The 21,898-nt window shown below is 38.5% G+C and overlaps 1 protein-coding gene across 4 annotated transcripts in view; it reads left to right on the top strand.

Moving 5' to 3' along the window:
• The first annotated feature begins 3,657 nt into the window (after positions 1-3,657).
• Positions 3,658-21,898, top strand: part of sema3bl (sema domain, immunoglobulin domain (Ig), short basic domain, secreted, (semaphorin) 3bl) — an 86,569-nt gene continuing 68,328 nt past the window's right edge. For all 4 annotated transcript variants that reach the window (XM_036135420.1, XM_036135414.1, XM_036135405.1 and 1 more), the window contains exon 1: positions 3,658-4,042. In XM_036135420.1, coding sequence (XP_035991313.1) covers positions 3,934-4,042 — 109 coding nt within the window. In that variant the 5' untranslated portion in view covers positions 3,658-3,933. The remainder of the gene's footprint in view (positions 4,043-21,898) is intronic.

The following is a 21,898-nucleotide window of genomic DNA, read 5'->3' as shown; positions in this document are numbered from 1 at the left end:
ACTATGTGTGTCATCACCCTGAACATGTCCTCCTCACCATGAAAAATGTTGGTGTCAGCATTATGCTATGGGAATGCTTTTCTAAAAGAGAAATATATATTAATGTGTTGGAATGGCCTAGTAGGGTACCAGATCCAAATCCGGTTGAGAATATGTGGCAAAAATTGGTGTTTAGAAACAATCTCCATCCAGTCTGAGGTATTTTGTTGAGAAGGAAGACTATGCATTTGATTCTCTGGATATGCAACACCGCCTATCTCTTAATCTGTTTTGAATTACTCCATGGGTTGTCTTTCATCTATGGAAATATGATTCATTCAAAATTAAATTAATTAATAAATGATGTTGTTAATAAATTATTACTAAATATTCCATAAAATAAATAAATATCCTCATGTAACAAAGCAACAAATATATTTCAAAATAATTGTGCTGCTAATTTTTTTTTCATTTATTTGATTATTTACTTGAAGATTTATTTATTTAAGGATTTATTCATTTATTAATGGTGTTTTATTTTGTGACCCTTTTGCTGCGTAAAGCTACTTTCTTTTAGTTTTCAACTCTTTTAGTTTTTTTTTCTTGCCTGTTTTTTTTTTTTTCGTGTTCTCATATTCAATTCACACTAATTAGCTGCTATGCTGCGATTCCTTCGGAGTGCGAGCAAAATCCTACCCCAGTTGAATTACTACGCTAAACTCTGACCAGCCCCGCCCCTCAGAGGAAACCCCACTCTGTCTTTTGAATATCAGAACATGACATAAAAATAGCCTGAATTAAAAGCAGGTTTAAAAAATAAAAGTCCCTGTAAGTAGCTTTACTGAATAAAAGTGTCACAAATTAGAACAGCATTAAGACATAAAAATAAGTCTTGAAGTAAATAAATAAAAAAGTTCTAAATTATAAATAAAAAAATCTTGAAATACATACATTTTGAAGTAAATAACAACTAAATGATAATATATATTTAGTTTTATTCATGGGGACATTTATTTGATGTAATATATAATTTATTAAAGATAGTATTTATTTAATTTCGAAAGAAGCAGCTCTCCATACATATCAGGGTTGGAAAGTAGTAAATTCCATCATCTTCTTTCTTTGGTCGTTTCTCCATGTCTTATACTACAAGACAGTGGCTTTCTTCAGTTGGATCTCATTTTTTTTTTTAAATCTCTGCTATATCGCTTCACTGGTCAAACCCAGAACAGACAGAACCAGCCATGTATCTGGCAACCTAAAACCAAAGAATGTCAAGTGGAAAAACCCTTCAACCATATTTTTCTACAAATAGATGCAAAAAGAGATGAACTCAGCAAGTAGCAACATCTTTTATCCATCAACAAACGCTGGTGTTTAGATGAAATCCAATCTTATCTTCAAGGAGAAAAAGATCAATTCAGCGGGTAAAGTATTACCCACTGTCAAGACTGTGGTCTCTTTTGACTGCAGGAAGCTATTTTGTTCACTGATACATAAACATTTACATCTAGAGGTTTTGGAAGGTCTCCTTCAAGAAGACATCTGATATCTTGCTGCCCTGCTGCTTTGAACCCACAGCTGACTTTTCTTTGACTCTAGAGATCAGCCATTACATGCCAAGTTCTCAAAAAAGATAACAGCTCTCCTCAAGAGCATACAAGTGATCTCAAAAATGTTCGTTGCAGAAATGCAATATAAAGCACATTGTTGCTTGAAGCCCCCAGTATTCCCAGCACATCGTCACACCCCTCTTATTTCCCACCCTTGGCCTTTCGGCCTGTATGAACCATGTATGGGAGCTTCTTTTCGGCTGCAAACAAGTGCTCCCAGAAGAAGCGGGGCCACGGCAGCATTGATACCTTGAATTGCTCGGTCTCATTCTGCCGTGACCCCTGTGTGCACTTATAGACTTGCATGTGAATAGGATGCATGTATTGGGGGGGGGGGTGTTGAGAAGGTATGACACAACTTAATTAAACCCCTGAGATTGTGACAATGGCTCAAAAGGGGTTAAAGAAGGTCACTTGTTTGGAGGTTTTGGAAGAGAGAGAAATGTTGAGATGGATGTCTGTTTGCCTTTTTTGTTCCTGCACAACTCATGAATTTATTGGATTCTTGGGTCTTTGTTACCTTAGCTAAGCTATGGGGCAGCACTCTTCTGCCCTCATTGTTCGCATTTATGAGTCAAATTCTCTTCACATCACTCTAGTTCACTTAATATAGTAATATACTTTATATATTCCTTCATGTCTCAACTGAGCATATGGCATCCGATGTGAACTGTGTTGAATGTGGTGTCAAGAAATGCATCAACAACAAAAAGACATTTTGATTCCAACTCTCCTGCCTTAATATGAAAATGTTGGTTCTGTTTCACAATTCTGTGTGTGAAATATTGGACATACATATCAAACGGTGTAATATTAGAGAGCATAAACTTTTGAAGCGTTATCTCAAAGAAATTGTATGTTTATAATACGTTTATTATAAAGCTTTCAGCTCAGGCTCCAAAGCTTCCTAAGTGAGTATGGCAGCAATGGTGTGACCCAGAACATGAGTATATGGCTGTGAGGACACTCAGGAGGAAACCTCCAAGTAGGTAATCTAAGAACTCAAGGAGACAATGACGATCTTTCACTCCACGACAAAACACACAAAGGTCCGGATTACCATGACCAAGATGGACTAACTGGCACCACATGGAAATTCTACTCGTCTTCGTGTACAAATGACATTGGCAGGAGGGGGGACACTGCAACACTGTAGTATTTAAGACCTCTGGAATGGGAATTGAATTAGTTGACTCTTAAACTAGATTTTGATGACAGAAATAGAATTCTTGAGCAAGAAACGGGACTTGCCATTGAAAAAAGTTGTTTCTCAATTCTTTTGAGTTTTACCGGTTTTGTGTTTTCAGTCTTCCTTGTGTTTTTCTGGTATAGTTTTGTATTTGTGGTCGTCTTTGTGTCTTCCATCCCCGGGTTTACCTTGCGCTGTAGTTTTTGTATTCAGTCATCTCATTAGTCCAATGCCTTTTATCCTCCTGCTCCCCTAACAGCTGTCTCACAGTCATCAAACTCACCTGTTCCTTTTCACAATAATCCCCCCTTTCTTTATTTGTATAATTGGTTTACTTTTAGCCTTTTTTCCAATCCTCTTATTTACCTCTGTCACAATCCACCACTGCAAATGTAGCCATAGAACAATCATTGTAGAGGGTGCTGTATCTAATTAAGTTATAACTGATAAGCAAGGAGTCATAGTTAAGTGACAACTAGTATAAATGTCAAAATGAAATTTGCACTTGTTGTCAAGGAAGGGTAAAATAATTTCCTTGATTATTTTTTTGTTCTTTTGTTTCTTGTAAAGTAATTTTGAACGCCTCTTTTTGAACCTAACAGTTTTTGTTACCTTCCTATGGTGTAATACTTAATTATCCGGGAGCCTTACTCTCTCTCTCTCTGTCTCTCTCTGTCTCTCTGTCTCTCTCTGTCTCTCTGTTTCTCTCTCTTTCTCTGTCTCTCTGTCTCTCTCTCTTTCTCTGTCTCTCTGTCTCTCTGTCTCTCTGTCTCTCTCTCTCTCTCTCTCTCTCTCTCTCTCTCTCTCTCTCTCTCTCTCTCTCTCTCTCTCTCTCTCTCTCTCTCTCTCTCTCTCCTGCTGAGGCGTGGTGTATATTTCTGCCAGACTGGAGGAGACTTTTGATGGGCTGCTGTGGGAACTGAGCTGCGCAAGCATTCAGAGCAGAGTCGGTGAATCTGCTCAGGACGCAGACCGGCCGGAGCGACAGTCATCCCACAAAGACGACAGAGCGCGTCTTCAGACGCTCTGGGAATGAACACACCCTCAGGATAAAGCACCTTGAAGAGAAGGCTCCAGCTAAAATTCCTCTCGGACTTTAGTTTTTTTATTCTAAGAAAATCTCAGTGAGAAGGACAGGAGCATCTGTTCAGAATGACGGGATTTATACATTTCTTCTTTAACAACATTCTGCTTACGCTGCTCATCACCAGCATCTGTGCCACCAGAATAAACGTGCCGCGGCTGAGACTCTCCTACAAAGGTAATGCATTTCATGACTCCATCCGTACAGAGAGACGCTCTTTAGCACTTTCTCTTTGCGCGCATTTCTGCAGGTGGTACTGGCTGGCAGAACTGTCCATCAGATGAGGGTGGATATTTCTTCGGTCTAAGTTTGAGGAAGTTTAACGCCCTGCTGCTGTTTTTATGTTCTTCTCCTTTGTGGGGGTCCAAGCTGGAAGCGCTTAATCACACATTTGGCTACTGTTTCGGAGCTTTACGTGCTTTAGGAGGAAGCACATGCTTCGCAGCGCTGGCAGGGTGCGCAGAGGATTTTTTTTTTTTTTAATTGTTGGCGGCGCTTCACCTCTCTGCGGTGAGATACACCCGGGTGCGACCATCTCATTAAAAGAGTTTATTAGGAACGGCAACCGCGTCGGAATTCAGAAGCATGTAACTCTGCCGACTTTAAAACTGCTGAGGGCAGAAGCGCTGACCTCCCGGGTTATATTACACACGGTTCACACACTGATAAAACAGACTGCTTAAACAGTAGTGATGGCGCAACAGTGGAACCTTTTCAATACCGTATTTGTGAATTGAATTGAATAGACACGGAAAAATATGAAAAAACAGTCAAATTCTTACCAATGTACCAATTCTGATGTATGTGTTCTTATCTTCTTTGATCTCTCATATTAAAATTTATCTAATGTAAAGCGAAGAACTGGTCTGTGATCAAGGGGTTTTAAATTTTGCCCAAATGACAAAGTTTTAAAATATTTCCTAATAAATTAGGATGCCATCCAGGGCCGTAGTTAGGAGGATGAGGGGCCCTTGTTTGGTGTTCCGTGATACAGGTTTCTTTTGGACATCGCAGACTGCTATAGACTGTTACAAAGACTCCAACCTCAAGGTGCTATCCACGTTTATAAATGTACACATTTTTAAAACAATCTTTCTATTTGCTTTTCTTGAAATTCACATATGGAAGTCATGGGCCGGCGCTGTGAGTAGCTGTCTTGCAATCAGAAAGTTTGGGGTTTAAATTCCAGCTTCCCCCAGTCAAATGTCAATGTGGCCCTGGGCAAGACACTTGACCCAATTTGCTTACGATCTGTGAATGTGTGCGTATAAAGCGCTTTGAGTGATCAGTATGAATATTCAAGCGCTATATAAATTCAGGCCATTTACTGGCAAACCGTAACTTCTAGAAATATAACATTCCATTGGCAGTAACTGCCTCTATAGAAAACAGAAATGTTAAAGTACCTATAGTAGCAAGAACACAGTCAGTATAATACCCCAAAAACATAGCAGTAGAGGTGGAGCTTGGGGCTTCCTGATGTTTGAGGGGTGGAGGATTAGATTAGAATTGAAGCTATGACATTGTTTTAAAACACATGAATATTAACTGTAAATATTTTATTTACCAGTTTCTAAAGTTATGGTTATTTACATAACCATATTCATTATGTAGATAACCCAACTATATTACATGTTAGTTATCTTAATAAAAAATCAACAAGTTTGAACAAATCACAGCAGGATGGCCTTACAAAGTCTTTTTTTAAAAACTCATAAAATACCATCTTATGCCAGTGCATAAACTTCCTCAGCCCCACGTCTTAAGACAGTTCCTAACTTTTACAAAGTTGACATATTAATTCGTAGCGCACCCCGTATAATCACATAAGCCTTGTAGTTCTCTGCTGGGCGCCACACAACATGAATAAATGAACCAACATGTTTAGTTTTTAATTTTAATCAGAATGTATGGGGAAAAAAAACATGATCGAAACATAAAGTTTACATATAATCGATATTCTTTTGACAAAATGCTTGACAAAATGTAAATCATTTATTAGCCAATGTTTCATACATTTAAAAACAGTTTTTTTAATGTTGTACTATTTAAATAGTATCTTTCCTAATGTCATAGTCAAAGATATCTATACATTCTCTCTTTGGCCTGTTCACATTGATTCTTTCCAACTCTAATCTGAGTCCTGTTGTTGTCCATGAGTCATTCATACCTTAACATAATGAGCCAGTTAAAGAGTGTGTGTAAGGACTTTCAACTGCTGTTGCCAAGCCCGGCTCATTGTTTCATTCAGTATAACCCGGAGCTGTTCTGCAATCATCACTGGTCCAAGATATCTCGCAGGATTTCCTCCTGTTCAGCTTTTAGGAGAAAAGTCACTATCTGAGCTTATTGGACTTCCTGGCTGGACTGGAAATAAACACAAGTCATCGGGTTGGCGTGGGCTGAATAAATGATTTAAAACATGTTGAAAGATAAATTGAACAAGGATTGTGAATAAAAGACATCAGCTGTTCATTTAAAAGTGCAAAAATAGTGTCTTCTATTTCCTTTACCTTACATATAGTAGTTCTGGACTGATTTCTTGTTTAAATCCACCTCCAAGAAAAGCTTTTATATGAAAATGGTATTGGTCTAGAAAAAAAGAAAATGTTATAATCAAAGGATTACAGTGAGAAAGGCCTAATGCTTAATTTTGTAAAGGGTTTCATTGTGTTTGGCTTGTAAATGATTCAGGCTTGAACAAAGTACCGACATGTCTACAACACATTTTATCGTCATAGATTTCCCATCTTCTCTGTTCACCATAAAACATAATCTATAAGTGGTGGTTTGCTACAGTTCATACATCATGTCCATACCTGGTTTGCACATTTTCAATCTATTGAAGCATTGTGCTGAAGGGTTTTAGACTGATGTTTAACCACTCTAAAGAAAGCCAATAACTTCTTTAGCGAAGTAATAAAAAGCTGCACTAGTTATCCTGTCTAAGCTTTGACATTATTACCTATTCGAACAACAACACTCATAGTAATAATTATTTTTTCATTTGCAATAGCAACATACGTATATTCCAATAAAATTCATCCTCTGTGTTTAACCCATCCCTTAGGGGGCAGTGGGCTGCCACTGTGGCTAAGGCTGTTGATCAGGGACCCAGAGTGGCAGTCTTTGGGTATTCAAACCCAGAACCTCGCAGCCTCTCAAGGGCACAAGTACCCTGCTCTCTAACCACTAGGCCACCACTACCCTTCTATTAGAAATGGATACCAATAATGTCTATCCAATACATCTCACTGTCATCTCCAAATCAAAGTCATTTCCAGTGTTTGGGCTTTCGCTGTTACAGGCTTTTTTTAAATGTTCTAATCTCATCATATCTACTTCTAGTGCTGTGATTACTGACTGGCGCCACCAGCTGTTTATTTTGAAGCACTTATAATCCAACTTTCAGTGTTGATCCCAGCTGGACAAGATTTGACTGTACAAAAAAAAACACAGATTTAGTTTAAAGGGGAAACATATTCAAATTTAGGCAACTGATGACAAATGAAAAAATAGCCCAGTATTAAAGAAAATAAAGACAGCCTTTTTAGAATAGAAACTTAAAGGCTGCTCAAACAAGACTAATACAGTTTGTATACACCATACCTATGAACGAAAGCACTATTGAAATGTCTTTTATTAAGCAACCATTTTCAGGCACAATAAGCCCAGTGCACCGTGTCAGTACTTTCAGGCACTGCATCCACATACACAAATCCTCTTCAAAAGGAAAATCAAAGCTTGTTAACGAATTAAGCAACTCCATACCTAACACCTAACGTTCTTGGATGTGAAAGGAGGACTATCATTGTGCCCCATGAGGAGTGTGGGAAGAGTGCTGCCTCTGAAGATTCTCATTAGTGACCACACAGCTCTTTACTTCCTGTCTCATTGACCTTTAATTTGACCTCCCAGTTTACCCTCCCATACATGAATCCCCCCAGCGTTAGCTCTCCTCTTTTGTTGTCTTTCTGGGTAAATCAATTCCCATCTTCCTATGGGCGTCATGAGTTTTTTTCACGTTTTTATCACATTTTTTCAATTTTCCTTTTGTATATGTTTAGCTATTAGCCTGACCTCCTGGTTTAATGCTCAGAAACACCCAAAGGGTGTTTGCCCAGGAGGATGAGGAAGTAATTTAGTGGAAGGAAAAGCCATCATTATCTCATTTCAATCAATTAGTGGGTAGAAGTTGAAGCAGGAAGACGAGCATATACACCGCTGAACCATATGAGGGCTTGTGTCTGTCCTTTGTTCTGGTTTACTTCAAAGATATTTTGACATCTTCTCTTTTATTAGAGGTGATCTTTCTGGAGAAAACAAGTTGAAGGTGTGTTTATTTTCTCCTTTTTTTCATCTTTCCTTACAAAGGGTAACTATCTTTAAAACTGATTACTCACAATTGCAAAATACACACATAGTTTTCACAATTTAAGCACATAACTGCAACATCCTATGTATATCATTATTTTTCCCTGCTGTTTTCTGCTTCTTTTTTTTAAATTAAAACAGTGTCTGGTCTACATTTCAGCTTACACACACGCCCTTAAACACGCATTTTCTGTCCAATACAATACACTCATTGTCTCACTGAAGGCAGGGGGGTACTTGAAAACTCAAACGCTCACATCAGTGTCCTGTTTTAATCCAACTGCGTCGGTTTTCAGAAGGAAAGGGTCTGTTTGTTTTTTGCACCCTCTGAATTAATGAGTTTGCTTTCTCAGTTGGCCTTGCTCAAATGCTGTTACCGCGGGGTGTGAGTTGTCCTGCAGCAGGGCTGGGAAAACCGTCACCAGGAGTCAGACGGAGACTCCAGACCTGCTGGAATGTAGGGCGTCTCTCATCCTGTCATCTTTCAGCTTTTTTCTTTGTCCGTTCTCCATCCGTCTTCATCCATCTTTTATGCCGTGAATAGTGTAACCACTCCTTCCCTGCAATCATTCATTGCAGTGTCTGTCTGCCTTACTCAAGTTCAGCTGAAGTGCTCCAAACATCTGATATGATCTCAGACTTATATCAAAGAATAAGAATAGTAAAAAAAAGAACAGTGAGGAAAATCTGCAAGGCTCCACAGCCAAACCCAGCGGCCAATTGGCTTGTTTCAATCTCTTTTCTGTTTTTTTTAAGCCTCAGCATTATGAAATGTTGGGGTAGAAAATTATTTCTGATGTCTGTTTAAAATAAAACTTTAGGGATGAGGGGCTATAGCTGGCTAACCTGACAACAGCCAGCTGTATGTATCGCTCCGCCTAGCTCCACTCACATACATCTGGGACACGGCTCATTGAAAATGATTTCCCCAACCAAATTTTTGGTCTGGCCAATCAGGACGCAGGGCGGGTGTTTCATGGATGTGACGTAGTGGAGAAGCCACCGTGAGATTCCAACAACAATGGCGGCTCGCATCGAGGAAGCAAGCGTTAGCATTGATGCTGCTATTTCCTCCGTGTTGTCCAATCTATCTGATATTGTTTCATTAAAAGAACATCAGAGAACGGCTCTGAAGGCTGTTGTTGGTGGAAACCATGTTTTCGCCCTTCTCCCGACCGGATGTGGCAAGTTTTGTTTTCCGGGGCGCGTACGCGGACGCGCCCCGGAGCGGTTAGCGGTTAGCGCTAACCATATTGGGAGGCCTATTAGTCCTCAACGCGGTCAGCCCGGGATCGACTCCGACCCGCGGCGCTTTGCCGCCTGTCTTCCCCCCTCCTCCTGTCAGCTCACTGTCAATAAAAGGTGTGCCACTACAGTGTATCCCGCATGGATTTGCTTATGCGAGGCGGAGCGGGGGGGGGGGGGGGGGGGGGGGGGGGGGGTTGGATGACTTTTTCTCCGCGGAGCGGGGGGGGGGGGGGGGGGGGGGGGGGGGGGTTGGAGGTGGACGACACGTTTTCCGCGGCCGCCTCGCCAAGATAGCGCTGCGGGAAACCCTGCACTAGAGCCGCAAACACATAAAAAAAAAAAAAAGTTTTTTTTTTCGGCGTCGGTCTCATCAGCGTCACGGGTTAGCTTCGGTGTGAGTGGTTGAAATAGCACGTTGATAAAGATGACAGACAAGTGGCTTATCCAATCATATGCAAGGAGTTTTGATAAGGCCCAGCCTTCAGTAAAGGCAATGCCTATGGCGGTGTCCCAGATGTATGTGAGTGGAGCTAGGCGGAGCGATACATACAGCTGGCTGTTGTCAGGTTAATAGCTGGCTGGATCAAGAGTATATTTGCTCTAAATAGATAAAAATGTTACATATACCCCCCCCCCCCCTCTTTTAATCATCATAAGTTAGAATCACACAGAAGTACATCAGTTTATCATCTGCAAAGGCAGGTAGAACAGACTCCAGGCCCTATGTACAATATAGAAATTACAGCTCGTTCTGTCTTTACATAAAAATATATGCACCACCCTCCACATTTATTAGCTGCAATGAAAAACATATACAGATCTGTTACAGGATTTTTTTTTTTTTTTTTCTGGCCAAAACATTTATAAAACTCTTATAAAAAACCAACAACTTTAATTTCAGTGTACTACAAATGTGCAGAAAAACAACACATGTTGAGAAGTCACCATCTATTACAAAATCCCCAAAAAAACTGAAACATTATTAATAAAGCTATATCATAAAAACGTTTTTTACTTGTTATTTCTCACATTATTTTCAATGTTATGTTAAAAAGTGGTTTTAACTAAGAATCTGGACTTACTGTTTTTTTTTGGGGGATAAAACTATAACAGAGGAGTCCATTTTTGGTTGCACCTCAAAATCGGAGAGCCAAGAAAACTTGCCTTTGGCATAAAGCAAATTTGTGTTGATTTTTAAATGTGAGAGACTACCCAAAATCTACAGCCAGAAAGAAAGCTAAAACGTTTAAATTAATTAGAACTTTTTACAAACAAGGGTGGACAAGTGCCCAACTGGAGTTGTTTCCATGCACAGGGAGGAAGAAAGTAAGGAGGTCAAACAATTTCATTGTTGGAGAACTGCTAAGATTTGCTTAGATGTGGGACAACGGCGGTTCTATGAAATCGGAATTATATATATATATATATATATATATATATATATATATATAAAAACTTATATATATATTCTTGAACCCATTAATTCCACAGTCCAAGCAGCACCCTTTCTGTTGCAAACAGCCACTGTTTAATGTTGCACAACACAACAAAGTAGCTCTGTTAGACTGAAGATATTCAAAGGGTTTTACAAGAAAAATATGTGTTTATTTTTTGTAAGCTTCAACTCAGTAAACACAGCTTATGACTCATAATATCTGCGCCAAATTAAAAGTTGGTGCACAAAGTGAAACATAGCTGAGCTCAAACTTCTCAAGTTATTCACCATCCTTTTAGTGTTGGTGGTTTAGTTAAGAGCTGATAACACCCCATTGTCATTAGTTCACTAATGGACAACCATACAGCTTTCATGTGATGTCTCCCTCATATGGTTTGTGGATCTGCTGAAGAAAACGATAAGCAATCTGTACCTGGTGGTGAGATGGGGTGATTTGAGTGGTAAAGAAAGGTGTGGAAGAAATAGAGAGAAAACACAGTATATCTTGTCAAGGAATATACAGTATGTATGTCTGCTGCACCAATGCTGGTGAGACCATTCTGAATGCTGCTTTATGTGTCGCTGTTGCTGTTGAGTGTCATTATTCGTGTTCCAGAGCCTCTTCATTCAAGATGTTCCAGACTAACATCTGTGTCTAGCGAGCTGCTGAATGTGTTTGTTTTAAATGTTCGTGACACTGTGGCAGTCACACAGAGTTTACGCATCTGATGTAGACATCTGAGTGTCACTTGTGTGGCGTGTCAGCGGTATTTCTCCTGTAACGGCTCTCAGATGGCGACCTGGCAGAAGGGAAGACAAGCACTTGTAGGGGAGGGGGGGGGGGGGGGCTATTGATGCTGAATGTGGGAGAGCTGAGGAGGCGAGGACAAACACAGAGCCAGATCAGAGATGACAGATGGAAAGGGAGCTGGGGTGAGAAGAAATTAACAATGTGAAGTAGAAGAGAAAAAAAAGCTCTATTAAGGAGGATCTCATAATGAGAAACTACAGTAACACTGAAGAAAAAGAGACATCTTAAGCACAATTCGCCATGCTGATAAAGAATAAAGCTCACTGCTGGCAACTTAGTTTGTTTATGGAGAAAGTTAAATGAGGCCCATAACTTGGCAAAGAAAATTTTAAATTGCTTTGAAATCCTGGCCTGTTGTTCTAAATTGTTTTTGTTTTTCCATTACAAAAGATTCCTGTTAAACAGTAAGAAGTAGCTTTTTTTATGCTAGGAGAAATTATTTCAGAAAATTAGACTTGTGGTTTAAACAAACGTATGTAAATAATGCAATGCCAATTCACTAGATAATGCAGCATTTGTTCACTGCACTGCTAATGTTGAACTATAATCATGAAGCTTAATCAACATCAGGTTTAACCTTTAAACTGTGTAATTGTTTAACTCTCGAAATGTAGAGACATGCTGATTGCAATATTCTCTGCTGAGTTCAGTTTGGCCAGTTTTGGAGAACTTTCCTTAAGTTGGTGATAAAAAACAGGCTGCCTTCTAAACACTGGTTGCATCTCAAACACCTTAGTTTATTGTGTATTGGTTTACTTTGCTGACCAGTGAGGAATAAATGCAGTTAAACATTGGATTTTGCCAAAGCTAGTTCTCAGCATTCTGCGTGAATTTTACTTGTTTACTTTTCAAACAAAATTGTAGTTATAAAAACGACACATAAAAAACATTATCTGTTTAAGTTGGAAGCTGACAAAAGTAGAAACACTGATATTGGTTAATATGGTAAACATTTATGTTAAACATCTATATTTTACTTAATAAGAAAATAAGACACACCAGTGTATAAACAGACAAAACTAAAGGTCAAGGCACTCAAGCAATTCAAGAGCTCAAGAGCCAAAAAATTCAATCAGGACTGCATCATGAATAAAAACATGATGGGATGAATGAGGTGTCAAACAACTTGTACTGTAGAATGAACTAGCTGGGTGAACTGAATGGAGGATCCTCAATGTGAAGAGGAAATGTAATGCAAAAGATAGATTCATCAAAGAGTAATAGAGTCTTCCCACCAAAGAGGGTCCAGTTAATAAAAAGACTGGTGCTGGACCCATTTATTATAAGTTTCTGCAAATGCCGGCACATGAAATCCAAGTCAAAGCGATGTCATGCGTCAATGAAAGCACCTCATTAATTTATTTGATCCCCACCTATTTCATTCTGTGTTTTTGTGAAAAACTGTGGTGCATGGAGACATTTTATTCTCACAAATAATTTACATATAACAGTATAGCTGCAAAAAGATACTCTAATTTCACCACCTAACCTGTGGTTAGAAATACTGAAGTGTTTTGCAAAGCAAAATTTAACTGAAGCTGAAACCATATTAACAGGCCGGGAAACACATTCTGGATTATTACCCTAAAGTAGCGGCTTTTTGGGTTAGATGGGAAACCTACGACTGCGAGCACAGCTGTTTGCATCAAAGCTTCCTACCTAAACTCTGTGATGAGTGATTCAAAATTAAACTGCAGGAAAATAAGACACAGCACTGAGTTTTTTTAATTTTTTTGTTTTAAATGTGACAGATAAAAGACATTCTTAGGTCTGCAGTTTTATACAGCACATTCACGATATTTTCACTGGCTTTCCACGGACCCAGGGGCAACCTTGTGCTGAAATAGAACAGGTCTTGATCTTGGACAAAAACAAGTGGCACTTAAGCCCTGGCATCAGTTAATCACTGGGAAATAGCTCTAACAATTAAAAAGCACCACTCTGTGTTGATGCATTTTGGAAAACAGTCCACTAATATGGAGATAGCTGTGCCTCCAGTGTAATCATGAAATACTTTACAGCCTTTACAAGATTCTCTGTGTGAGGTGCGTTGAATAATTTATCTTTGATAAGATAGCAGGAAAAGAAAAAGTGACAACGGGAACCTGCTGTGCTGCTGTCTTCAAACCCTGTCAGGGATGTCACAGAAAAGAGAAATCATTCACTCTTTCAATAAGGTCTGCCTGATGTTTTTTAAAATAATTTCTCGAATCACAGAAGTTGTCTCAATGGTTAAAACCATGTTGGTACTTTTTTAAAACATATTACAAGCCTTATGATAGTAGAAATATTCCACTGATGTTGGCACTCATTAGGTTAATAAGCAAAAAAGATTTCCCTGCACTGCTAGAAACAGGGGGAGTGCATTTATGAATTTGGCAGTTGTCTTAAAGCTGAGTCGAGCAACATTACGATTGGGGGGAAATGGGCGATTCACAGCAAGCACACCTTAATGGAAGCCTAAGCCTTTTATTTTAAAGCAAATAAAATAACAGAAATTAAACATGCAAAAGTGTTTCCCTGGTATATGTACACATTAGTCTGTAGTGAACAGTAAATAACACAGTACCGTCATGTAGATTGCAGATTATAGATTTTATAATCAGAATTATTTTTCAGAAACTTTTTTCTGTCCTCCCTGATCACTTATACAGCTGCTTTGTTTGTGGGTGAAGAGAGGGACAAGTATGAGTTGATGAAGTTTGCTCCTACGCATCAGGCATGTTTGCGCCTGCTTGTCTTTAGCACAATCTGTGCTAAAGACCAGAGCAAATCCAGTGCAAAAATAACGCAAAGACGCGGTGCAAATCAAGTGTTAAAATTAAGAAGTTTGCATCATTTTGTGGATTTACCTCAGAACATAGAAAGCTGAATAAGGAGGGAGCCTCAGACAAGGTATTCTACTGAAAGGGTAGAAAATATAGGAGATTAAAAGACTGGTGTAAGAATGACGGCTAAAGGGGAAAGAAGACCCAACCTGAAGGTTGAGGAACACTGGTATCTTTGACAAGCAAAGGTCGGGAGTTCAAGTCACAACAATGTGGCATTGACCATCTGTCATGCAGATTACTAAGTACCCCAAGTAAATGCAAAAAACTAAGTGAAACGTGTGTGCATGTATACTCTCAGAGCCACTGTTCCTTCCATCTCTTTTCTTTGAGAAATATGTATGGCTGTCCACTGTGATTCAATTACTGTTTTAAAAACGTGTGCATAGCTCCGCAGCAGATCTTGCCAAAAACAACCCAAATGTCCCCACATTTGGTAAGTTTTCTTTTTTTTTTTACATGAACCTTACAAATCACAGTAGTAGACTCTGACCAGGGAAGGTTTAAGACCTAAAAAATTATTTATCTATCCCCCTAAACTCTACCACACCCGGCAAGTTAAAGAAACACAGCAGCTTTGTTCCCGGCTGTTGTCAAAGGTTTCCTGATTACTATCTGTCTTCAAAGTTTAAATATTCTCTAAGAGTTTTTAAAAGGTTGTCCGGTTTTGCATTGGTACCTTAAACACATCCAGGTAATTTTTCAAAAAGATGCCCTTTGTTCAACGTTACAAAGTCGCTGACTATAAACAACATTGTGGCTGCTATTTTGATAAAAAAAACTCTTGCTCTTTAAGTCCAGCAAATGCAGAGTTTCCAAACACAGAATATAGTTATATAACTATAATTCTAATATGGACCAAAGTGATAGAAGATAGATAGCAAGTTAAAAATAAAAGCTGCAAACTTGCTTTAAAAAACAGATGTACGCCAGACAACTAGGGGGAGTCGACCATCAAGTCAAGTCGAACCAAACCTTTAGTAAAGACTTAAAGTCATGCCCAGTAGAAAGTTATAGGGAATAAAGCCAAAGGTACATTTTTGTCCATGTCTTTTTTATACAAGCGTAATCTTTTACAATATGTTAGAACGTCAGCATATTTACATAGGTAATATTAGCGTTCCTGTCATTACTCAGGATCTGATCCCACCTGACTTGGTGGTCCACTCCCCCTAGTGGTCTGACACACTTCTATTTTTTTAGAGTGAGTTTGCAGCTATTTGTTTACATGCTGTTGTTTTGGAGTCGATATAACTGCAGGGAACTCCTTATTGTTTTTAATACTTGCAGGATTTTTCACTTTGCTTCTATTTTGTGATTGCAGCATTTTTCTTTTACTTTTTTGTGTGTGTACTTTTCACACATGTGTGTGTGTTTTAGTTTGCATCAATATATTTTCTTTGATTGCAGCATTTTTTTTGCAGCATTTTTATATTGGACATGGTTTTTGTGTTTGTGTGTTTTGGAGTTTGCGTCATTCTTGTGTCTGCAGCGCGTTTGGCTGTTTGTGGAGCGTTTCCACCTGTCGGACACCCTCAGCTTAAATGTGATTTATGGTTTCCCATTGCCTTTACAAGCTGTAAAGAAAGCACAGAATCCTTTTAGAACTCATGATCTCATGTTAATCTTTGTCCTTTCTTTCATGTCAGGCACTGTGTGACTGAATTTACAAATGCTTTGTCAGTTTTTTATGAAAAGTTGTTGTTTTTCCTCTTCCTAAAGTCATTTTTTCTCAAATTTCTTTTTCAGGAATAGGGAACTAATACCAGCTTCCCCTGCTATTTTATCAATCAGAAAATGCTGGATTTTATATACGATATAGCTGGGCCTTTACTGGGAAAATAAACCTAAAAAACTGAAGCTTAGAGAGATAAACCAAAACAATGAAGATCTTTCTTTCTTCTCGTCTCATTTTATACTCACATATAGCCGTTTAGCATTTTGGCTCTGAGCCAATGTGGAGTGATGAAGAAACAGAACAGAGCTGGTGGGAACCCTGATTGATGCAAGATGGGGAACATTACAAACACAGAAACAAAAACCCACTCTTTTATTTGGCAATGAATTAGTTCCACAGATGCAGCAGAAAAATACAGTTGATCAGAAAGGATTCTACTGCACCATGATGTGGCAATTACACAGCCGCTGATGGACTGCAAAGCAAAGCAAGTGACTTAACCATTATTTTAAAATTTAACATTTTAGGTATTCATTTCTGCTTAAGTTATGGAGGGTATATCAGAATCAGGGTGTGTCTAAACTCAGGGGCTGTGTCATTTGCAGGCCGGATTTATGTTATGTCACAGCGATGCGTCGAAGGCTTTCCAAATTTGAAGGCTCCTTCAGATGTGGCCCACTAATTCTTTTCCTCAGATTTGAGGGATGGGTCCAGCGTATCCTTTGCAGCTAATTTTATCCAAAGATTAATTGCCGTTAGAGGAAGATTGTTTAAACAGCAATGGCGGACAGGAGCGAAAAACTGTGAATAAAGTTGGATATATTATGCTTTCTCTGACATAAAATTAACTTTTAAAAAGTTTTTAGGTGGGAAGTAAGATGTGGAAACCTTAAATATTTTCTCGGTGTGTTGACATATCGCTTAATTTTTAAAAGTGCTCGGGCGCGTTCGGACATCTACGATCCCGCACAGCCGGCTTGCCTCACTAGCTAGCAGCTGATCAGGTGGGCTGTCTAGACTCGCCATGGTGAGATGGAGCCCTTGTCCCACAGGACATTGTTTTTAAACCCCCACTGGCTTTCAACTGACCAGGCAGCCTAGACTTGCTATGCCGAGACGGAGTGCCTGTCTCCCAGGATGTTGCTTTCAAAGAAAGACTAAAACTATGAAGGGAGAAAGTTGGATGTCACGTATCTGCCGTGAATTGTTTTTAACTACAGTTTGTGAGGCTTGTGGTGATTTGGTTGAACACATGAAAGTGGATTTCACTGTCAGAATAGAGGCCTCGAGTAGGATGGCAGCAAAGGATGTTAGTGAAGTTGGTAATTAGAAGACAGAAGTCTAAAAACAAAATTAGACAAAGGGGGATTGGTTGCATTCCAGGGTGGATTGTGTAAGGTTGAGAATGGCAGAGAGGAAAATCCCCTGACTGTCAGAAAAGGAGACGTGAAAAACAAGGAGATAGGTTATAATGATGATTATGAGGAAAGATAAGAGGAGGATGGTGAGACTCCTTGGGGAGCTGATGGAGATAGAGGATGATGAGATAACATCCTGCTGTGTTTGAATCTGCCAAAGAAGGAAGATACAGATAAGGATTATATTTAAAAGCATCTTGAGAGCATAGATGGATTTGATGGCTTGTGATTTGTGTGCATGAGAAAGAGAGAATTTATTATTATTATTATTATTATTATTATTATTATTATTATTACTTAACCTTTATTTACATAGGTATTAACTTGTGATTAAGACACAAGTTAACATTTACAAGTGAGACCTGTTAGGACATATTTAAAAACACTAATACAGTACTTACTAAAATACAGTTTCATAGTGTTTAAAACATTAAACATTTAACAAAAAAAATAAGAATGGGAGTCTTATCTCAGTTCTTATTGTTGTTATTAATTGATCACATGTGTCTGGGTCAGTTAACTTATGAGCTTTGACATCTCCAGCCAGAAACAGAAAATATTTGGCCTGATATCTGTAAATTAAATCTGTCATCAGTGATCTGTGCTGCTATGTCCTGCCAGTACAAATTCCCTGAAACTTTGAACAATGACATTAAACATCTGCTGAGGTTTTACAACTGTTAATTCATACCATCTACTGTCTTAATAAAAAATCTGATATAAATTAAAACAAAACAGTAGGAATGATAGTGTGAAATATCTTGAAGCATATTCAACAACATATTTTGCAACATCAGCATTATCTGTGGGATTTGGGCTATTGCTCCAAGAGAAATTTTTAAGTTGAATATGTCTACCAAATTTCATAATCCTAATCATACATCCCAATCATACATCCCCAAGCATGGCATGGGGATGTATGATTTAGTGCAGCTGGGGACACTGTTTAGGATTTAAGCCACACCCACCGGATAATTTATTAGATGTCTGTCAGGGGTGGAAATATGGAAATAAGAGCCAAATGTATTGCCATGGCATGATGCCGCACTTCGCCACACTGCCATGGCCACGCCACCATGGCCACACCCTCCAACCAAAGTTCTCAATAGTAAAGACGATCTTAGACCATGTTGTTATCTTTCACTGGGGTCTGTTTCATCTTGATTAGGTCTAGGGGAATCAAACATGAACCTTCCGAAGTGAAACAGTACACTTCTTATTATCAGGGGGCAGAGCTATGAGCACATCATCAATTGACTATTGGGTTCTCTTTGGGACCACATGTGGACCAATCACAAGAAAAGTTGTGTCTCTATGTCTTTACTGGTTGGGGCAATAGCAATTTTGTGTTTTTTGGCAAGAAGTCAAACTGCAAGGTCTGGCCCCGCCCCCCTTTAGCATGCACATAAACTCATGATTTTGATAACTTTAAGTCCCTTCTGAGCAAACTGACCAAATTCCAAGTCAATCGATCAAAATACGTAGGAGGAATTTAATCAAATATAGAGGCTAGGAATGCCAAAAAAATAAAAAAAATTCTATCCAAGATAGCCGACTTCCTGTTTGATGTAGAACATTGATGCATGCTAGAAATATACAGAATTTCATCCCTCTTAAACTGGTTTTCTGTATCTCTTGGAATAGACTTTAAAATACTTTACTTCTGCTAGTCTATAAATCACTGAATGGCTTAGCACCAAATGTACATCACAAACTTGTTGTCAGTGAATCAACCTCCTAGTCCCCTCAGGTCTTCTGTCCCAAGTCTACTCTGCACACCCAGAACTAGACACAAAATTTGAGAAGCAGCATTTAGTTCTTAACCTACTTTTATCCCTAAGACTTTAAAAGTACAGAAAGTTTATTTTTTTTAAGCTAAGGTTAAAAACCCATTTGTTTAGAGTTGCATTTGAATGTTAACATAAGAAAAAAAAGTGTTAACAGACAACAAAAAAGGAAAGCAATAAATTCTCTGTAATTATTCTCTGTAATTATTTGAAATGTGCTATATTTATTATAGCACATTTCAGTGTAAGGATAACGCAACGTGTTTACATGATTAAAACACTGTAATATCAAAACAGAATAAAAGACATGGAGCACAAGGCCATACGTTTTAAAAGGAATATCCCCCCATTATTCTAAGTCAAACGTAAAAAGTAAACATTCACACCATTGGCAATCAACAAACAGTACAAGGATGTATTGGAAAACAGAGTTCTAGGGAATTTCTTTCTCCAAAAGCAACCATTAATTTTATCATAAAGGTATATAGCCACGTTATATGCTTAAAAACAAGACTAAAAACTGTTTCATCGTGATAAAGTAAGATAATATACACCAAGCCTCCATCCTGATAATGTTTTGATGCTCCTTTTTGTGGATAAATATAGTCCCAGCTCCAGGCAGGATTAGCAGATATAAACAGATGTGGCTCCATCTAGTGACAGTATCGCATAACTTATATAATGCCGGTTTGCTTGATTAATAAATCAAAATTAAATAATGCCAGAACCAGTCTGACCCTCTGAAATGCCTTGCAGCAGCTTTACTGCAAGGCATACACTGATCTACAGCAACTTTAAGAGCCTCATATCAGAACATTTACTTACGTCAGTCAACTCTACGGTCACATCTGAGCGACCGGAAGGTTTAGCGTCCGCTTCAGTGAACATCAACATTCATACTGTATTCCCAGCGATATTCCAGTCTTTTCCCTCTTGGAATCATATATGTTTTTGCTTCTTTTCACTCGATCTTGGACCTTTCTTTATTGTTTCGCTGGAAGATGCAAATAGCCGTTAGCTGCTTCTTTTTTTTTAACCACTACTCCACATGTGCAGTACGTACTTCCATTAAAATCATAAATAAACACGAAAGGCTTCATTTACTAACAAATTGGGCAAAAAAGCACAAAATACCAAATGAATAACTAATCCACCAGATAATCTTTCATAAAAACATTGTATGCAACCAAAGTGAGCTACTGACGTCAAATAAAATAAAAAGTCAAATAACGTCGCAATGCACCTTAATTAAATAAATATGAGCTTAAAAGCATTGAGGCTCTCTAAACATCACTGTTTTAAGTTCGTTTAAACTGTTAATGGAAACATAACTCGTTTAACTTTATTGTCCACTAGTTCTTTACTTGCTTTTATTATACCGCTGCCATGTATTTTTCTTTGTGCGCTTTTCTTTTCTTTTGTTCTATTCATATATAGCATTTTGTATTGTCTTGTACCTGCTGTGTGCTATATACATGTGCCTTGCCTTACTTATTTTCTGCTATGAAACTCACATTGGTGTTAATTATGCAAGTAGGGCAAAAGTAATGGATGTAAGGTAATACAAAACCTGCAAGAGAAGGATGAAAAGGAGTCGGAGGGTGTGCAATGTTTTTTGTGCACACAGCAGATTCCAGAAATATTTGACACTCTGCAATAATATACAGCCGAGATCTAATGATACCCTGGGAAGTCAGTCAGCGGTGTAATGAGTCTAATGAAACTCCATCAGTGTCTTTTGTGTGTCGGAACTCGATAAAATAAAATGTAGAGCAGAAATATTTAGAGAAGCATCCAGTTTTGTCAGCTATAACGTGGAAAGATGTGGCTGAATAAGTGACTTTATTCATGGAAGGCATGGGTCTGGTATACATTTTGAAGTACAGGGGGTCTAATAGGCTTCAGATGTGTCCCCTTCTCTCTCTCCCACAAAGCCAACAATAACACTGATAGTAATCATGCCTGTGAATGTGCCTATAGGAGGCTTGGATGTAAACCTGTCTAAAGTTTAACATAGCTTACACTGTGCCTCTGAACAATTTGTACATTAGAGATTTCAGCGCACGATTAAGAGCTTTTTGTTACCTTTTTGTTATGACAACAGATGGCATAGATAATAGATATTTGTTGAAAAGTTTTTTCAGCCATGCTGAATTCCCTCCTAAGAAATTTGGAAATGTTTTTTTAAAGAAGGTGAGTTAAATGGCATTTAAATCAATTGGACACAGCCTGCAAAATTGAATTTCTTATCCTCATAAATATCTGATTAGCACTATTTCTAGATGGCCTCAATTTCCTTTTCTGCAAAATTACAGAAAAAAGTAATCCCACATCCAAACAAAGCATGTCTATTTATATAGGAAGAAGAGGCATTTTTTTAAATTATTTATTTAGAATCCATTAAAGTGTTCAGTCTTAAAAAGATGGACCCATAGGCTGGCACACAGGAAGAAG

Source organism: Fundulus heteroclitus, chromosome 1 (genome assembly GCF_011125445.2).
Source record: "Fundulus heteroclitus isolate FHET01 chromosome 1, MU-UCD_Fhet_4.1, whole genome shotgun sequence".
NCBI classification, from domain to species: Eukaryota; Metazoa; Chordata; class Actinopteri; order Cyprinodontiformes; family Fundulidae; genus Fundulus; species Fundulus heteroclitus.
Note: the sequence above shows the minus strand (reverse complement) of the source record. Positions and strands in the feature narration are given on the sequence as shown.